Source organism: Alternaria burnsii, assembly GCF_013036055.1.
Source record: "Alternaria burnsii strain CBS107.38 chromosome Unknown 705, whole genome shotgun sequence".
NCBI classification, from domain to species: Eukaryota; Fungi; Ascomycota; class Dothideomycetes; order Pleosporales; family Pleosporaceae; genus Alternaria; species Alternaria burnsii.
The window spans coordinates 127,915-144,379 of NW_024066107.1; the positions used below are offsets into that span (position 1 = coordinate 127,915).

Consider the following 16,465-nt stretch of genomic DNA (forward strand, 5'->3'; position numbering starts at 1 on the left):
CCATGCCTATACAGTAGCTTCACATCTAACATCTAGAGACGTTCCAAGATTTGACTCGTACGAACTCAACATAAGGAATCAGTAATCAGCTATTCGTCCGTCAACTTGGCCAATCAAGCGTAACCAGAACCTAGTATCTCTTAATCTATCGATCGGGGATTCTAGCCGGACAGAGTGAAGTGGAGTGAAGTGGAGTTCGGAGCCGAGCTTGGGGTCAAGACCTTGGCTTTGCATGGACCCCACGTTTATCGGAATGTCGCAAATCCCGAGCACAAACAGAGCAACAGAGCCGATGGCGACACCCAGCCTGATAGCAAAGGCTTGGTGTTGGCTCTCATTGATTAGTTGTGAACTCGTTGTGTACCCAACGATACTCTGATGTAAATCTCGCACGTCTTTATCTCTTGAAGCATGTCGTTCGTTGGTGTGCCTCAGCTACAGCGGCCATGATATGCGAGTTTCAGCTTGATGACGTAATCACCGTTGATCGACAAGCGCGATTAGGTATGGACGCGACCACCGCTCGTTACACGCGTTTCAGTACTCATGCATCGCAATGCCGCCCAAGAAAGGTGCGTCTTCCATCTGGATTCCCAGCAATCATCAAGTCGACGTGACTAGCTGCCAAACGCAAGGCGAGCGATGATGACATAGCCGGTCGTAACGCGGCCACCGCCAAGAGAGTCGCGCTCGAAAATGAGAAGTTCGTTACACGTAGAGAATCACCCTATGAGGCCAGAATAGGCATAAGAAACTTGTTCACCTCGGTCGTTGAGAATGATGCCAGCCATCAGGACTCTGACGAATCGGACTCTAGCGCATCGGACCTTGACGACTTTGAGATCGACGATGGTTACGAGAAAGCGATGAAGGTAGAAGAGGAGTATGAGAGAAGCGTTGAGAAGGCGCATAGATATCTAGCCATCAAATTCAACCGCGAAGAGGAAATCCAAGCGGGTGATGTGCGGGGCCAATGGGACCTTTATTCTCCCAACTTGTTGGATCTTCGCGAGTCCGAGCACCGAGGAGAGATACATCATCACTTTCATCAATGGAAAACAGGTAGTTTGGTCATCGGAGATCACACCAACAACACTGTGCTCTCTCCAACGGATGTTACCGCGTCACTTTCTCTTACCGGCTTTGAGAACGATTGGCACGTTTCTCTCGATGTCCCGAAACTGGCGTCCTTGGACTTAGTACCTCTCACAGGTGTCCGCAAAAATTACACAGGGTCCGGAAACGCGGAGGCGCGACTTGGCATATCGTTTCTCGGGAACGGCTATTTGAAGATGAGGATACCAGGCATATACAACCGCGGAAAGAAGCAGTGGAGAAGACACATCACGTTGTATGGCGTGAATCGGACGTTTCCTCCACGCGAAGAGGAGAGTCCGGAGCCTTTACCGCGAGAAGAAACCCTGCCACGAATAGGGCTAGTACAGCCTGCGCCCGTAGATGAGGAATCCAATCAACCTGTTGCTGGCCCTAGCGGAGAAGTCCTCTCTCAAGACGAGCAGCTTTTGAGGCGACGGCTATTGGAAGACCTAGATGACAGCTTGTTTGTGGACTGGCCCGATGAAAATTAGACAACCGAACAGCGTCGGATCTATTTGCAGATGGCAGTTACTGACCAAGCATACGCGTCGCGCCGCGAACCATCGTCTTCAACTGGTGTCAAGCCCAGTCTCAATCGTTACCGTACCACATGGTACCAGCTTACGTGTCGCAATCTCGACCAATTAAAACTCCCCGGATAAAGACGAGATTCCATTGACATGCACGTGGGCGGTACTTTCAAGCATCGGAACTCTGGAACCAAGAGATCTCCACACACCGCCATTACCAGGTGTTCGAATTGGAAAACACCAGATCGTTGTTGCCAATCTACCATGTCAACACCTCCTCGGTGGCCGATATGGCAAACGTCTCAACGGCTTCCTCTTGAATAGGTCGTCTTCCCTGCCATGGCCACCGATAATCATTGGACCAAAGCTCAAACGTCGATCAGACTTATCTGCAGACAAGCATCAGCGCTTATGTTTCTTATCGACAGTTGCGGGGCCTTCCAAGGGTGTTTTGGCCCCCATGGAAGCTGACGACTGATCAATGGGGCGTCTTCAGCCTTGCGCTTGCTGCCTGCATGATTGTCGAAATATTTAAACTTGGGAAACTATCCAAATTTGACGTCTCGTAGAACACAGCCTTCCCAGACGTGACTAACGCGAGATCTACATCGATAGCCTATCGAAGATGAGCTGCGAAATGAAGGACGGCGGGTCTTATGATCACACGCAGGACAATGACGAACTCTACGATGATCCGGTCAAGCAAGATGAGCCAATCACTGATACAGGCGACGTCGGAGATTGCATGATCGATATCAGCAGCTCCAGTCATCAAAAGGAAACAGTAAAGATGAAGAACGATCTACAAGATCCGATAACAACCCTAGGGTCAAACATGTTTGCGCAGATTGCAGAGCTCTCTCAATACAAATTCGAGCGCGCGAAGGCTCGGCAATGGGCGACGAGGGACATCTGCTTCTTGGTCTATGATGACTCAGATGTCAAAATCGATGGATTTGACAGCGACGATGAGGAAGCGCAACAGGAATACGCACTACAGATGAGCTTAGGAGACAGCGGTACCGCAGCATCAGAAGGACCAGACAAGGCCCAGCGCTCAGAATACGCCAACGACTCATGGAAAGCCAAGTGCCGTGTATGTGCATGGTATCCCGAATTTCCGCATAAATGGAAGCCTCGAAAGTTTCGCCTGGTCAATCCGACCGTGGATCACCCAGCGTGGTTTGATCGGGGCGAAAAGCACAACATCGCATCGATCGATATATGTATGCATTATGTTGCTGTGTCATACTGTTGGCCGCCGCGAGACGACAAGCCAATTCCAAGAAGCTACACGGTTCGAGATCTCGACGGGCGTGTTCGCGCTAGTCGTGCTCTTGATGATATCTTGGATCGTGCTGTCGATTTCGCCAACTCGTGTGGCCTTCGCATGATCTGGATCGACCAAGAGTGCCTTCCTCAACCGACTGAGGCCAGTGCAAAGGCAGATTGGGACATGCAGGAGCTTGGAATACAGTCGATGGACATTGTGTACAATAGGGCCATGTACACGGCGGGCTTACTCGATGTCGAAATCACTTCACAGGAGCAGCTCGACGCAATCCAGACTGTACTAAACGCCGATCGGGTAATGACACAAGGAACTATGAGTCTTCGGTACTGTGAACATATCATCCGTCTCCTTCATGAAACCTGCCAAGACAGATGGTACACCAGGGCGTGGGTCATACAAGAGGCCATTTGTGCAGGAATGAAACTGGTACTAGCATTTCGACACAGCCCTGGCCTAATATTCCCATCAAAGTTCCGATATGGGTATAAATGTGAGGTGGAAGATCGTCCATACCATTCGCTTGATGACCATGCGCGTGGACTTGACTCCACGCTTGCATGTGTTTCCCTGACGGAATTCTGGCGGATCCTCAAGGTCATGCGCAATGTCCTCATACGAGACTTTCATACTGTAGGATCAATGCTTGTGAGCTCTGAGTACGCGCCAGCGGAAGCATGGCCAGGCGCTCAATCGGTGCTCCAAGCAGCGGAAGCTCTCCATCCGAGAACGGTGAAAGCAAATACACTTCAACAGGTTATGATGACTTATAGCGAGGGCCAGTACGGCAAGCGACCTACGATCAATGCCGCAGGAGCCCTAACTCTACTGAAGCATCGCGAATGTTATTTTCAGTCCGACAGACTCGCTATAATAGCGAACATGTGCGACTATGATTTCCGGCTCGACACAAAAGCTGTTGGCAACAATTGTCATTCCCTACGCCTCGCTATATTGGCATTAGCGTTGAACAATGGCGACTTATCTCTGCTTGCGCCCGAGGCATATCCACCACCAGATGAAATCTATTCAGGTGATGCTTACGCTGGTCATGCATCAAACTCGCTCTTGTTCCAGAGCTTTTTCCTGGAGGCTTCCCGGATCGAGCACTGCCAAGTGCGCGACTTTCTCAACGTCAGGCTTCAAGGAGTCGTGCCTGGTAGCGTTACTCCGGATGGACTACTTCTGAACGCATATCTGTGGTCTGTGAATCACGAAGTTGACTTTACAATCATTCAATCGACATGGGCTGATGCCTGGGAATCACTAAGATGCTGGAGAATGTTCATAGACCGTCAAAAGAGCGAGACATGGGAACAATACAATGCACGGAATGGGATAATTTTCCAATGGTTCTCACAGCCAGGCGTATCCGAACAAGCTTTAAAAGATTTTCGAAAATTCGGTCATGTTCCAGATGATTCAGCTCTTTGGAAGGGCATCGATCATCGCGGAGTACAATTAATACGATACGTCGATTGCTATCGTGTGAAGCAAGTCCCAGCAATGCAGGACCTTATTGCCCGAATAATCTTCGATATTCTCAGATACACCTTGAACGCGTTCGATGATAGAGCGTTGGCGAGGGGCCTAGCTACAAGTATCTGGCAATCTGTCCGAATCGACCAAGTCCCAGGTTCAGAGGACCCACTGCCAGATGAGGTTGGTGATGCTCTTTTTGACCACGCTGACGTTCTGGAACGTCCATTCGCCACTTTGCAGCTTGAAGAGACACTCGACAAAACTTTTGCGCAGTTATGGTTTGTCGATCGGATCATGGAGACGGGGAGGCTGTGGTGTGGAACATACATACCACCAAATTCAAAAGACTCCGCCGCCTCGGGAGTCCATCCCAGTCATGAATCTACAGCCGAGGTGAACTTGGAAGTAGGAAAGGGATTCGAAAAATCACCCGCAAAAGAGTCCAGGTCGATCATAAGGAAACAAATTGTGCGGCATATGTTATTTACACAGATGCAAGCCACTACCGCGATTGAAAAGCTACCTCTAAATTGGAGGTGGCCAATGATTGTGCTTACCGAAGTGGCAGCAGACAGGGACTATCATTCCGCCTCTGGGGAAAGGCGACGCAAGGAAACCCTGCTGTCTACCTTCGACGTGGATGGGCCATGCCAAGTGGCTACACCATACAATCCAGACTGGGAGGTACTTCCGCGCCCAAAGCTTCGCAGCATGAGAGTATGCTGGGTCGTTGAGCAAAGAAATCACGGTGGTGAGACGACTGTTGCAACTGTTGAGGCGAAGAAACCACTCTCAGGCACATCGCTGGCTACGCCGCCCTCCTACCATCCGGCCGGAGTAAAAGCAAAAGGAAAGAGTAGAGCGACTGAATCCTTGCCAGAGGAGAAGTTCACTGATAACGTTGATAGTTCCGAAGCGACTGAGCGCTTCGGTAATCAGGGTGTCAGTTTACAAGTACTTCGGAAGGTGAAAGGGTTGTGGCAGATTATGGATCTTCCCTCCCAGGACTACTTGTTTAGTTAGTGACTCGGATTGCGTGAAGGTGTAGAGTGATTTCGACAGTTTAGTCATCGCTAAGGCGTAACAAGTAGTTTTGCAGGTTCTTGAGATGCGACTTGAAACCATGGCCGATGCAACCTACTGATTCCGACCTCCAGCCCCGCCTATTCACGCGCAGGCGCGCCATGTACAAACGCACGCATCTCACGTCTGGCCAATAAGAAATTTGGTGTTTTTTCTGTACTCGAACAAGCGCACGGATTCGCGACGCTAAACCAAAGCCATGACTGGAGCCGGCACAGCGGCCTGCGCCTATGATTGAGACATAGGAAGAACGTGCAGACGGCCTAGTAGTGGCAACTTCTTTTGAGATTAAGAGATGTTGAAGAGACCGCTTGTTTACAAGTAAAACAGCCCAATCAAGTACCCGGGTGATTATGCGTTCAGTATCCCGGGCCGAACATGCAGCTCTGAATACCCTTTTGGTGTCGCATCCAGTCCTGTTTGTCTATGTGCATGCGTGGCGTGGTACAGACTTACGTGTTACGCTCACAGCCAATGAAACCCCTCGCGTACAGACAAACGATAATGTGATGCAGGGTGAAAGCCATTGATGATAAAACTTGGTCATCATCCCCTGATGGTCTTTCGATTCATCCGCTGATACTGGGATGACGCGAAGCAGAAGAGCCATTAACGACAGTCGCAACCAGTACCCCGATCGAACGTAACTGAACCTCCCGAAGGAAAGCCATCAAGGATATCAGAAATCCCGTTTTCAGTAAACAACGACTAGTCGTCAAGTTCTCCGCAACAACGTTAACACCATCATCCTGTCCCCGCACTCACTTTGCGCCACCCCACAGCCATGGATGTATGCAAAGATGTCGACAATTACATGCAGTACATTCAACAGCATAGGCGTGTTCTGCAAGACGCTAAAAAGAGACATGGTCAGCGTCCGCACGATCGCAAAGACAGACACGTAATGTTGCTCGAGTTCATGATGGTGTCAATGAGTACCACACAAAGGACTGGAAAGAAGGACACACAAAACATACACTCATCGTTCGTTCCACCAGCATATCCACCTTGCACTACTGGACTCAAAAATCTCAATCCTATCAAGATCGAAGATTTGAGGCTTGAGACACATCACCGTGGCAGATTCCTTCTTCTGCGAGTAGTCACACCGCCAAATCGTATGACAGGGATCCTCGTTCTGGTGGAGGATGAATACGGAGATGTTGTGATACTGCAACTTTACCAACAAGAAGATGAATCCAGCCGCCCAGCTACCAGCGTTGTCGACAAAGGCATCGTCCTCATAGTAAAGGAACCTTTCTTCAAAGTCACAGCATCTGGAGACTACAGTCTGCGAGTGGATCATCTTTCGGATATCGTGTTCTTGAACCGCGACGATACTAGGATTCCACAGTCGTGGCGGCCGCGGTTATTAGAAATCGGAAGATGCGCAAATACATTGAAGCTTGAAGGCAATGCCCATGTGGGAAAGGGAGAGTACTGGCAGGCGATCGAGAAGTAAGTGAAACCTATGATAAGCCAGTAGCTACACTAACAACTTTGCCAGGTACTCAAATGCCTTAGTGCACTCATCTGCGCCGAGCGAAATGAACGTAATCAAGCGAAATAGAGCGCTGGCATATCTCAAAACCAAACAATACGACGCCGCATTGTCCGACACAGGCTTCCCTGAGTTCGGTGAAGAAGCCTCAGAGAAGGCATTGTTTCGTGCAGCGGAGGCTCTATATTATCTCAGACAGTATGGAGACTGTTACGAAGTGCTTGAACAGCTATGCAAACTCTTCCCGTCCAATCATGAAGCAATTGCTGCCCTGACGCGTGCCAGACGTCGCTGCGACGAAGGTAGTACCGGGCAATTCGACTTCAAGCTCCTCCACGCCGAAGCAAAGAGGTACAGCCCACCCCATCTAGATCACGCTACGTACATCGGACCAGTTGAGGTTCGGGAAGTGAGTGGGAAAGGTCGTGGCTTATTTACAACCAAGCCCATGGAAGCCGGGGATCTATTGCTGTGTGAGAAAGCTTTCAGTCATGCTCACGTTGATGATGGGGAGAAAGGTAATGCAAATATCACTCTCTTGGTGAATGTAGAGACGAATAGAGCTTTCATGGGAGGCCAAGCGGATCTCATCCAATCAATAACGCAAAAGCTCTACAAGAACCCATCAATGGCTCTCGATTTCACTAATCTGCATCATGGCGATTACAAGGCGGTCGATGTTCAATCCGTTGATGAACAACCTGTAACCGACACGTAAGTGTACCTTCCATGCGATGAACTAGCAAGTTTGGTAGACTGACGCTAAAGTTTCCCAGATTTCTTGTCGAACGAACAATGTCTCTCAACGTGTTCGGCTGCCCGGTCACGACACTGAAAAGCCACACAGAGGTGACTTCCAACAACTTCTCGAAAGAGAATGCCAACTTCCATTCATGTGGCATCTGGATTAAGGCCTCGTACATCAACCACAGTTGTCTCGGCAATGTCCGTCGCTCTTTCATCGGGGATATGATGATAGTGCGCGCGGCCAAGGACCTAGATGTTGGCACAGAACTGATGTTCCCGTATGAAGCACCAGAGGGTATCTATACTTCAAAGACCGAGCGAAAGTTCAAGAACTGGGGCTTCGTGTGCACGTGCGCGCTCTGCGAAGACATCAAAGCCACTAAGTCTTCGGAAATCACAAAGAGGAAGAATCTTTTGGCTCAGTTGGATCATCTCTGCAAGTCTGGAGTGATACCTTGGGATATGTCAATGAAGTTTGAGCGCTTACTCAAGGCGCTGAACGAGACCTACGCTCGCCCAGCGGAAGAAGTTCCTCGACTCTCGCTATGGGACCCACAGTTGCTGTTGACACGGATCTACATGGGAAAGCTTGATCTTACGAAGGGATTGGAATCAGCTAGAAAGACTTTACAGACTCTGAGTTTCGTCGTGACTGGGCTCGACCGTACCTCAGAAGCTCTAGTCGTCTTGAAATGGGGTCACACAGTGGACCATCTGGTGGAAGTCTTCTTACACGCACGCTCGGCGTTGGAACAATTAGGGCTGTCAGAGAAGTCGAAGCAGGCGAAACATTATGCAAGAGTTGCGTACCGAATACTGGTTGGGGAGGATGCATCTTTTGGCGACACATACCTGTCGTTTCGGAACCTTAAATGAGGAAGCAGATGGGTTGTGTTGCCTGTGGCATTGTATACTGGTGGACTAATATGGACTGACTTTGTCGCCGTGCTCCTGCAAGCGCCGCTAGTACCTGCAACTAGATAGATAGCTATTCTGCTATAGCCATTCTATGTTCAATCCATGATCCCCCGCTATCCGCAATAAGAAACATCATGTCCCCAGATCACCGATTGGATTCCTCCAATGTTCGGAGGAGCGAGTTCACACATATAGTGAAGACCTAATTCAATCCAGAAGTTCGCTATGCTTCTAGCGTTCATTCGCATCCAGCCTGCGCAAAGTTGTCCTCTCGTGTGCCGCGGAGAATAGTCCTCAGCACGATAGTCGGCATCCACACATTTGACGATCGAGTCGACGCCTGACAAAACCTCGTCATCGGCGAAGAGAAATATCCGGTGCGATTTGAAGTCCGCGTTCATTGGTTGGCCACCGTCGCCACTGTTGTATAGCTGGCGAAGTTGATCTATGTCAAGGCCGGCTAGAGCAGAGTCTGAGCGTGCATCAAGATGAAAAAGCGACCACAACTTTTGAAATTAAGGGTCGTCTTTAGGGCCTTCTTCCTCAGATTCAATAGCGTCGAAAGCTTCCTCGTGCGCACTAGTCTGGATCATTTCAAGAAGTCGCTGCCATTGCTGATCGGAAGAAGGTCCAGGTCCGTATCCGGTACGGTAAATGGTAAAGCCCCAATGTCTGTGGCCGGCGTAATCATCGTCTGACGGGATGAGAAGCTCGTTCAACCATTGTTTGGCAGAGGTGGTCATTGGAGACAATAAAAGCAGCCTGTCGTTACGTTTGACCTCAAAAAAATCCAGGTGTCAGCGTCAGCATTTAAAAGAACATGCGGCACAGCTGAAGGATTGTGGCACGGCGGCTAGGCTGCAATCACGTGACTGCTCTTCTACGAGTAGGTACTGCTAAACCATAAGCAAGTGCTCTTCCACGAGCAATGGTCAGCTATTGACTATAGAGTGCTTTACTGCTCTGCTACAATTACCCACACGCTTGTACAAGAGCGCAGAACTCATTAGTATACAGTAGTACGCAACAAGCTCCAATAGCCTACTATGTTCAACTTCGTAAATCTACTTCGAGTCTCTAAATGTTAGTACTTGATGTAAGTCTCTGGTTGTTACATCGATCCACTAATCGTGTCAGTACAGCCCACCTGTCCATGTTACTCATTCATTCCCGAGAACCAATCCTGGGTCGTACAAGGATGACCTCCACATCTGCGCACATGATGTAGAGTGCACAGTGCGTAAGAGATATTGACACGTCAAGGAGCTCAGAACTTGGGATATCGAGATGTGTCGGCGATATGATATGTCGCGGGTACCCGGACCAACGGCCTGGAAACGTCGAACGGATTAGGGGATGAAGCCAGTCACCTGGATCCGGTGTAAATCGACTTTTGACCGATGGAAGCGGGGCTTGTAGATTGGAAAAAGGAAGAGCCTTTCGGAGATGTCGTCTCTTTATAGAACGCACCGGTTTGACGTCGCTTGAAAGAGGTCTTTTGTAGATCACCTATAACCTACATGGGACTAGCGCACGGATATAGATTGAACGTGGAAAATGCCGTATTATGCATCCACGGAAAATCGGTTCCGCTCGGGCCATCTTTAGCACTTGCAGCAAAGGATACTATGATGTTCGCGCTAGACGTGCCCACTTTTTTCGATTCGAGCAGGTGGGTTCATTCATGGGGGCGCCACGGTTTCGAAACACGCCTGAGAGTGCCTGAATGGGCTGGAAAGACATCCTCTTCTGCTTTGATCGATGGCTGTGTAGGCATGTTAATATTGCGATCACTAATCATGGCTTTGACATATAGTGCAAGGATGGCTCGGAGTGTGAGAGGCATCACACACCTAAATTTTACACTCCTTACTTCTATTCTTCTTCTACATTTACCGCTTTCGATCTAGTTCTAGATTCGCCATGAAGTTCTTGGCAATCGCTGCTCTTGCCAGCCTGGCGCATATGGCAAGCGCAGTTGGCGTTGTTGGCAAAGCTGAAGGCTTCGCAACTGGAGTCACGGGTGGTGGAAATGCCACGCCGCAGTATCCAAAGGACATCAAGGAGCTGACAACGTTGTTGACTGACAGCACCGCTCGTGTCATCGTTCTTGACAAGACCTTTGATTACACCACATCCGAGGGCACAGTCACTGGAACTGCTTGTACGTTCGAAACGCTAGTAACGCATACCTAATATACTAACCGAAATAGGCGCGTCCTGGGGTACTGGAGCAAAGTGCCAACGCATTCTGTTAGACACTTGCGATGCAGGACAAGTGAAGGAGACTGTCACCTACTACAAAGCTGCGAAAACCCCCATCAAAGTTGGTTCCAACAAGACCATTTTGGGTATTGGAAACAAGGGCATTATCAAGGGAAAGGGACTCTCCTTTGCCGGCAAGAACGTCATTGTCCAGAACATCCAAGTCAGTGACTTGAACCACAAGTACGTCTGGGGTGGAGATGCTCTCTCCTTTGCCGGAGCTGATCTCATCTGGATCGATCATGTTACTGTACGTCTCTCTATTCATATCACAACGTACAATTGCTCACATTACGCCAGACTGCTCGCCCCGGCCGACAACACTATGTTTTTGGTTTTACACCCAGCACTCGCATCACCCTCTCCAGCAACTTCATCAACGGTGCCTCCGACTACTCCACTGGTTGTGACGGCTATCACTACTGGGTTTTCGAGATGGTTGGCACTGGCGACTCCATCACCATGAAGAACAACTACATCACCAAGACTGCTGGCCGTGGCCCTGCCCTTAGCGGCAAGACCCTCCTTCACGCCGTGAACAACGTCTGGTTCGACGTCAAGGGTCACTTGCTCGAGGGAGGTGATGCCGGCGCCCGTGGAATCTTCGAGGGCAACGTCTTCAACAACGTTCAGAATGTTGTAGCCGACTACGCTGGCAAGCTCTTTGGTTCTCCTGATGCCAACACGAACAAGCAGTGCAGCACTGCTCTCGGAAGGTCTTGCGAGGTCAACCTCTTCCAAGGCACCACAACTACCGCCAGCTCTTTGACAAGCAAGAAGGACACCTCATTCTTCAGTGAGTTCAAGAACCTAGGTATTGCAAAGGCCGTCGCTGCTTCTGCTATCACCACCAGGATCCCCAACGGTGCAGGCAACGGTAAGCTTTCTGCGCTTAGCGCGAGATCTGCGTCAGCCAAGTTCAGAGTTTGAACATCCACGAGTGTGATGTCAAGGTAACTCAGAGGATTCTCACATGGTGGAGCTGACTGAATACATTCAGGGGTGTATATATTGGAGCGAAATGTTCCCGCGGAGCTGTTCTCATTGTACATAATCTTTTCTTTCTCTTGCAAATATTCATAGGAACTATGTGCTACATGCAAGTCTACGCACATTACGACGGAGTTGATCTAACCACGTTAGATGATGCACTTGATGCGATAAGACTATAGCTGACTGACCATGATTGTGTGTTTTCGGACTGCCATCAACCGACAGTATGGCCGTCTTTGCCTGCAATCAGCCTAGTGGTGTACCTGCAATAGATACACCCGTACGAGCAGTCACAGGTCAGAAGATCAATGGAGAAAGACTGAGTCTGTACAACTGGAGTGAGCTGGGTTTTAGCTATAAGCAAGAAATAATCCTTCTCTTTTACAAACACATGTTACATATACAGATGGGTCAAAGCGCGTTAATTACACGAACCGCAGTGATAGCAAACGTGCCGTCAGATGTTGCCTGGCGGAATCAATTTGCAATGGCCAAGGTCGGGTAAGTCAGGAAGTCATTAACAGCGATGCGCAAAGCTTCCCGCTGCCCTGATATCATTACGAACGTTCCGAATACGGCCAGATCTCCCTCATCCGCTCTGGTGTCATGTTATACTGATCACACCTGCGCACAAACTCCTCCAAAAGCTCGTCGCTTTTCTTTCGTGCCTCTTCAATGTCCACCATTGGCATTAGCCAACCTTCAACATCAGTACCCAGAATTCCCCTAGCCCACTTGTGTATCTCGTGATATCTACTGTACTCTTCAAACTGTTGTTCGTGTCTCTTCAACTCCTCTTCGCTGAAGCTGATCGGACATTCGCCTTCGAAGCCAATCTCTTCCCAGTTTGCCGCATACTCAATGAGACATGCCCGAAGTGGTATCACACCCTCTTCCGAGGCTTCTGCACAGCGTATAAAGAGCTCTCGAATGAACAGCGGTACCTGCAAAGCTTTCCAGCCCCGTATGTTCTTGGACTTGCTGCTGATCTCGTATATCTTTGCTAATTTAGCTTCCTTCAAGTTGTGTTCAGCAAATTTCTTATCTTCTGCGTCCATCTCGTCAAAATTAGGAGGTAACTTTGGAAGCTCCATAGTACCGAGGACGTAGTCCTCACCGACTGTGAGGAACTCTGGGAAGCGTGCTTGCAAGAATAATGGTGAGACTACGACAGATTGCCAGTCGATGACTGATACTATTTCCTCTGGATTCTGTTCGGAAACATAGATGTTACCCATGTGGAGGTCTGTGTGCCATAGAACAGGCTCAGAAACCTTCCCCATGAGTGTCCGCTCGTTGAGTCTAGACATGACCTCTTTGGCCAGGTTCAGAACAGTGATCTCCTCATCGAGAGTCGCCCGGGGTGCGCCAGGTGTACTAGCAGACCAGCGCTCTTGAAGAAATGTGAGCTCTCGTTCAAATAAGAGCTGTTCCGAAGGAAGGCAAATCGGGTCCTGTGAAGAAGAATTAGTTACTGCATGGAAGGCACGAGATCGTACATACACGGCCCCTGGTGAAGTTGAGGACATAGAGTCACAGTATGGTCTGGCGCATGCCATCTTCGCTCGCAAGAGGGGCCTATACAATAGTTTCCAGATGGATCCATCTCCCGATCTAGAGCGACGTATGTGTCGCTTTTCCCCATGGACTCAGTAAGATAGAGACTTCCGTTCGCTGGAAGACGGATCTTCGCCATTTGGCCCTCAAGTTCAGTGAATTGGGTTACGACGCGGAGTTGCTGCCAATCATTCATGTCACCCCATACTTTATACAACTGAACACCAGGAGCCTTTTCCATGATGATGGACTCAACACCCACTGGATTCGATGGATCAGCGTCCCAAGCTAAAACTTTGGGTACTGGGATTTTGGTATATGTGTGTACTGTCACCAGCGATGAACTTAGCTGTATACACGACTTTTTTTGGGAATCATAGAATCTTACAGTATTGTAGAACGGCCACTTCCGATGCTGTTGTATATTTTGGTGGTCCAGCGATAGCAAAGGGCATCTTCGCGACGATTTCGGTGCCATCCTCTCTTCGCAACAAGAGTGCTTTGCTGAACCCGCCTTCCATCTTCTCGATCTCACAGATCGGTGAATGCTGTCCACCAAGAGCTGCAGCTATAGCGCAAAGTCGGTCTACGTCGAAGTTGACATATCTTTGCCTTCGAGCTTTGTTTTCATTGGCAAGGAAATGCCCACCTGGGTACTTGAACAATTCGTCACGCCCGATTGTTTTGCCTATCAAATGTTAGTTTGTGCATGCTCTCTGTTCTGCGCAATCTAGGATGGCTACCTCGACACGTGATTGTAAGCGTGCGTGAAAGTTGAGACATTGGTGCGTGTGGACTATTACTCGAGCATCTCTTGCCAATAGTCCTCAATAATGGTGCTAATGGCATCACTGTAATGTTGCGGTATGGAACGGGAACGGCGATAGAAGTAATGTTGGAAAGACACTGGCGCTTTGGGCAGTTACGGTTGGGATAATGTCTGTGCACAGCCGAGGCGGTGGTACAGAGGCGCGGCACAGCATACACACAACACAACACACAGTAAAAGCCATCATCATCGACCAAACAAGGATTCAGAACATCGACTCACTGGCCGCTATATCTACAAACCTGTCATACTCGCACCCAGTCAGCCGAGCCCGCAAAAAAGTGGGAAACTCTAGCCTGAAAGTGCTCAAATACCAAGTGTAAACTCAACACCAACATCAATGTCCCTCGCCATCTTGACAACCTTGGAGAACTGCACCGACTTCTCGGCGGCGGCTTGTAGGTCATCGATGGAGAAGATCTTAAGACCAGAGTCGTTGAGCTAGTTGGAAAAACCGTGTCAGCATAATATCCCTTTCTCCGTTGAATCGAGGTGTGAAAAAAAAGGAACTTACAAGCTTGTGAGCAGCCTCCATGTTGGTACCCTGTAACCTAGCGATAACCGGAGTCTTGAGGTTCATCTCATTGACAACCTGAATCAGACCCTTAGCAATAGCATCGCAACGGACGATACCACCAAAGATGTTGACAAAGATGGCAGTAACCTTGGGGTCGCTGGTAATCAGGTCAAACGCCTGCCTGATAGCCTCGGGTGTAGCACCACCGCCAACGTCGAGGAAGTTGGCTGGCGCGCCGCCATTGAGCTTGATAATGTCCATGGTGGCCATGGCGAGACCGGCTCCGTTGACGAGGCAGCCAATGTCGCCGTCGAGCTTGATGAAGTTGAGACCGACTTTAGCGGCCTTGACTTCCTCGGGGTCTTCCTGGGTGATGTCGCGCCAGTCGAAAACCTCCTTCTGGCGGAAGTCGGCGTTGTCGTCAAAGTTGAGCTTGGCGTCCATGGCGAGGACCTGGTGGTCGGTGGTTTCGGAGAGAGGGTTGATCTCAATCTGGGTGGCGTCCTTCTCCATGAAGACCTTGTACAGCTTCTGGATGGTGTCCTTGGCGTCCTCGATGCACTGCTCGGAGAAGCCGAGCTCGGTTGCGATGTTGCGGGCAATGTCGTCGGTGACGCCCTTGTGGATGTCGATGGGGGTGGTGATGATAGCCTCTGGGTGCTCCTTTGCGACAGTCTCAATGTCCATGCCTCCTTGCGACGAAGCGACAATGACGGGGCCTTGTGACGCGCGGTCCATGAGGATGGCGAGGTAGAACTCGCGGCGGGCAAACTTGCGGTCGACAATGAAGACGGAGTTGCAGAGCCGGCCGGCGGCTCCCGTTTGCTTGGTGATGAGCTTGTGGCCGATCATCTGGTCGGCGAGGATGGAGGCTTCGCGGGGACTGCATGCTATGTTAGAGGGTGACCGCGGTGCGTGGGGTGTGGTCGTGTAGTAGCATACGAGTAGACGACTCTGACACCGCCCTTGAAGCCATTGTCAAAGGTGCCCTTTCCACGACCTCCAGCAAGAACCTGGGCCTTGATCACGGCGTCCTCTCCGCCTGCGCGCATTAGTCCAGAACAGGTGCATTCTACTCTTGTTGTCGCATACCAATGTCCTTGGCAATCTTCTCTGCCTCGGCGCCGCTGGTAGCGACACCACCCTTGGGCATGCCGATGCCATACTGGAATCCTGGTTAGACATCTGACCCGTGCTGCGAAATTGGGGAATATGCGGTGGAGGTGGACTGTCTGCGTACCGACTCGAGCAGGGCAGCGGACCTGTATTCGTGGATGGCGAGCCCTCTCCTTTGCTGGGAGCGCATCAGTGGTGTCTCCTGGCGCCGTGTTAGCCCATGGCCCTCATTTGTGGTGCACGCTGCGTAAGAGGCTTTCGCAGCTTTGCAGGTGGGCTAGGCCCGTGTGTATGCGTACAGCAGCAGCGCGAACAGCGCGAGCCAGCGGCCGGGCGCGGGCAAAGTTGTACATGATGTCTGAGCGGCAGACACACGTCGGGGTATATCGAGAGGTGGGTTGAGAGGGGGGGTTAAAGCTGGAGTACTAGCAGCTGGTGTTGCTTGCTTCACAGGGCTGTTGCGGACGTCTGCTAGCGCGCCGAGAATGAACCGGGTCCTCAAAAATATCGCGGCCGGGAACTTCAAATGTTTCCAATG

At 50.2% G+C, this 16,465-nt stretch overlaps 7 protein-coding genes across 7 annotated transcripts; 4 read left to right on the plus strand and 3 right to left on the minus strand.

Annotated features, from left to right (window-relative positions):
* Window positions 1–556: 556 nt before the first annotated feature.
* GT037_000050 (uncharacterized protein) lies at window positions 557–1,589 on the plus strand (the record flags this gene model as incomplete). Its single annotated transcript, XM_038925097.1, has 2 exons — window positions 557–572; window positions 622–1,589. The coding sequence occupies 2 exons, from the start codon at window positions 557–559 to the stop codon at window positions 1,587–1,589; spliced, it is 984 nt and encodes a 327-aa protein (XP_038790953.1).
* A 664-nt stretch (window positions 1,590–2,253) lies between these two features.
* On the plus strand, window positions 2,254–5,424 carry GT037_000051 (uncharacterized protein; the record flags this gene model as incomplete). Its single annotated transcript, XM_038925098.1, has 1 exon — window positions 2,254–5,424. One exon carries the CDS (start codon window positions 2,254–2,256, stop codon window positions 5,422–5,424), a length of 3,171 nt encoding a protein of 1,056 aa, XP_038790954.1.
* An 844-nt stretch (window positions 5,425–6,268) lies between these two features.
* Window positions 6,269–8,608, plus strand: GT037_000052 (uncharacterized protein; the record flags this gene model as incomplete). The annotated part of the gene is made up of 3 exons (XM_038925099.1): window positions 6,269–6,942; window positions 6,992–7,699; window positions 7,762–8,608. 3 exons carry the CDS (start codon window positions 6,269–6,271, stop codon window positions 8,606–8,608), a joined length of 2,229 nt encoding a protein of 742 aa, XP_038790955.1.
* A 155-nt stretch (window positions 8,609–8,763) lies between these two features.
* GT037_000053 (uncharacterized protein) lies at window positions 8,764–9,051 on the minus strand (the record flags this gene model as incomplete). Its single annotated transcript, XM_038925100.1, has 1 exon — window positions 8,764–9,051. The coding sequence occupies one exon, from the start codon at window positions 9,049–9,051 to the stop codon at window positions 8,764–8,766; it is 288 nt and encodes a 95-aa protein (XP_038790956.1).
* Window positions 9,052–9,165: 114 nt separating this feature from the next.
* On the minus strand, window positions 9,166–9,393 carry GT037_000054 (uncharacterized protein; the record flags this gene model as incomplete). Its single annotated transcript, XM_038925101.1, has 1 exon — window positions 9,166–9,393. The coding sequence occupies one exon, from the start codon at window positions 9,391–9,393 to the stop codon at window positions 9,166–9,168; it is 228 nt and encodes a 75-aa protein (XP_038790957.1).
* Window positions 9,394–10,573: 1,180 nt separating this feature from the next.
* Window positions 10,574–11,845, plus strand: GT037_000055 (pectin lyase; the record flags this gene model as incomplete). Its single annotated transcript, XM_038925102.1, has 3 exons — window positions 10,574–10,814; window positions 10,864–11,165; window positions 11,216–11,845. 3 exons carry the CDS (start codon window positions 10,574–10,576, stop codon window positions 11,843–11,845), a joined length of 1,173 nt encoding a protein of 390 aa, XP_038790958.1.
* A 620-nt stretch (window positions 11,846–12,465) lies between these two features.
* GT037_000056 (succinyl-ligase beta-chain) lies at window positions 12,466–16,280 on the minus strand (the record flags this gene model as incomplete). The annotated part of the gene is made up of 9 exons (XM_038925103.1): window positions 12,466–13,362; window positions 13,446–13,792; window positions 13,854–14,153; window positions 14,609–14,735; window positions 14,809–15,694; window positions 15,754–15,853; window positions 15,904–15,976; window positions 16,052–16,129; window positions 16,227–16,280. 9 exons carry the CDS (start codon window positions 16,278–16,280, stop codon window positions 12,466–12,468), a joined length of 2,862 nt encoding a protein of 953 aa, XP_038790959.1.
* Between the last annotated feature and the right edge of the window lie 185 nt (window positions 16,281–16,465).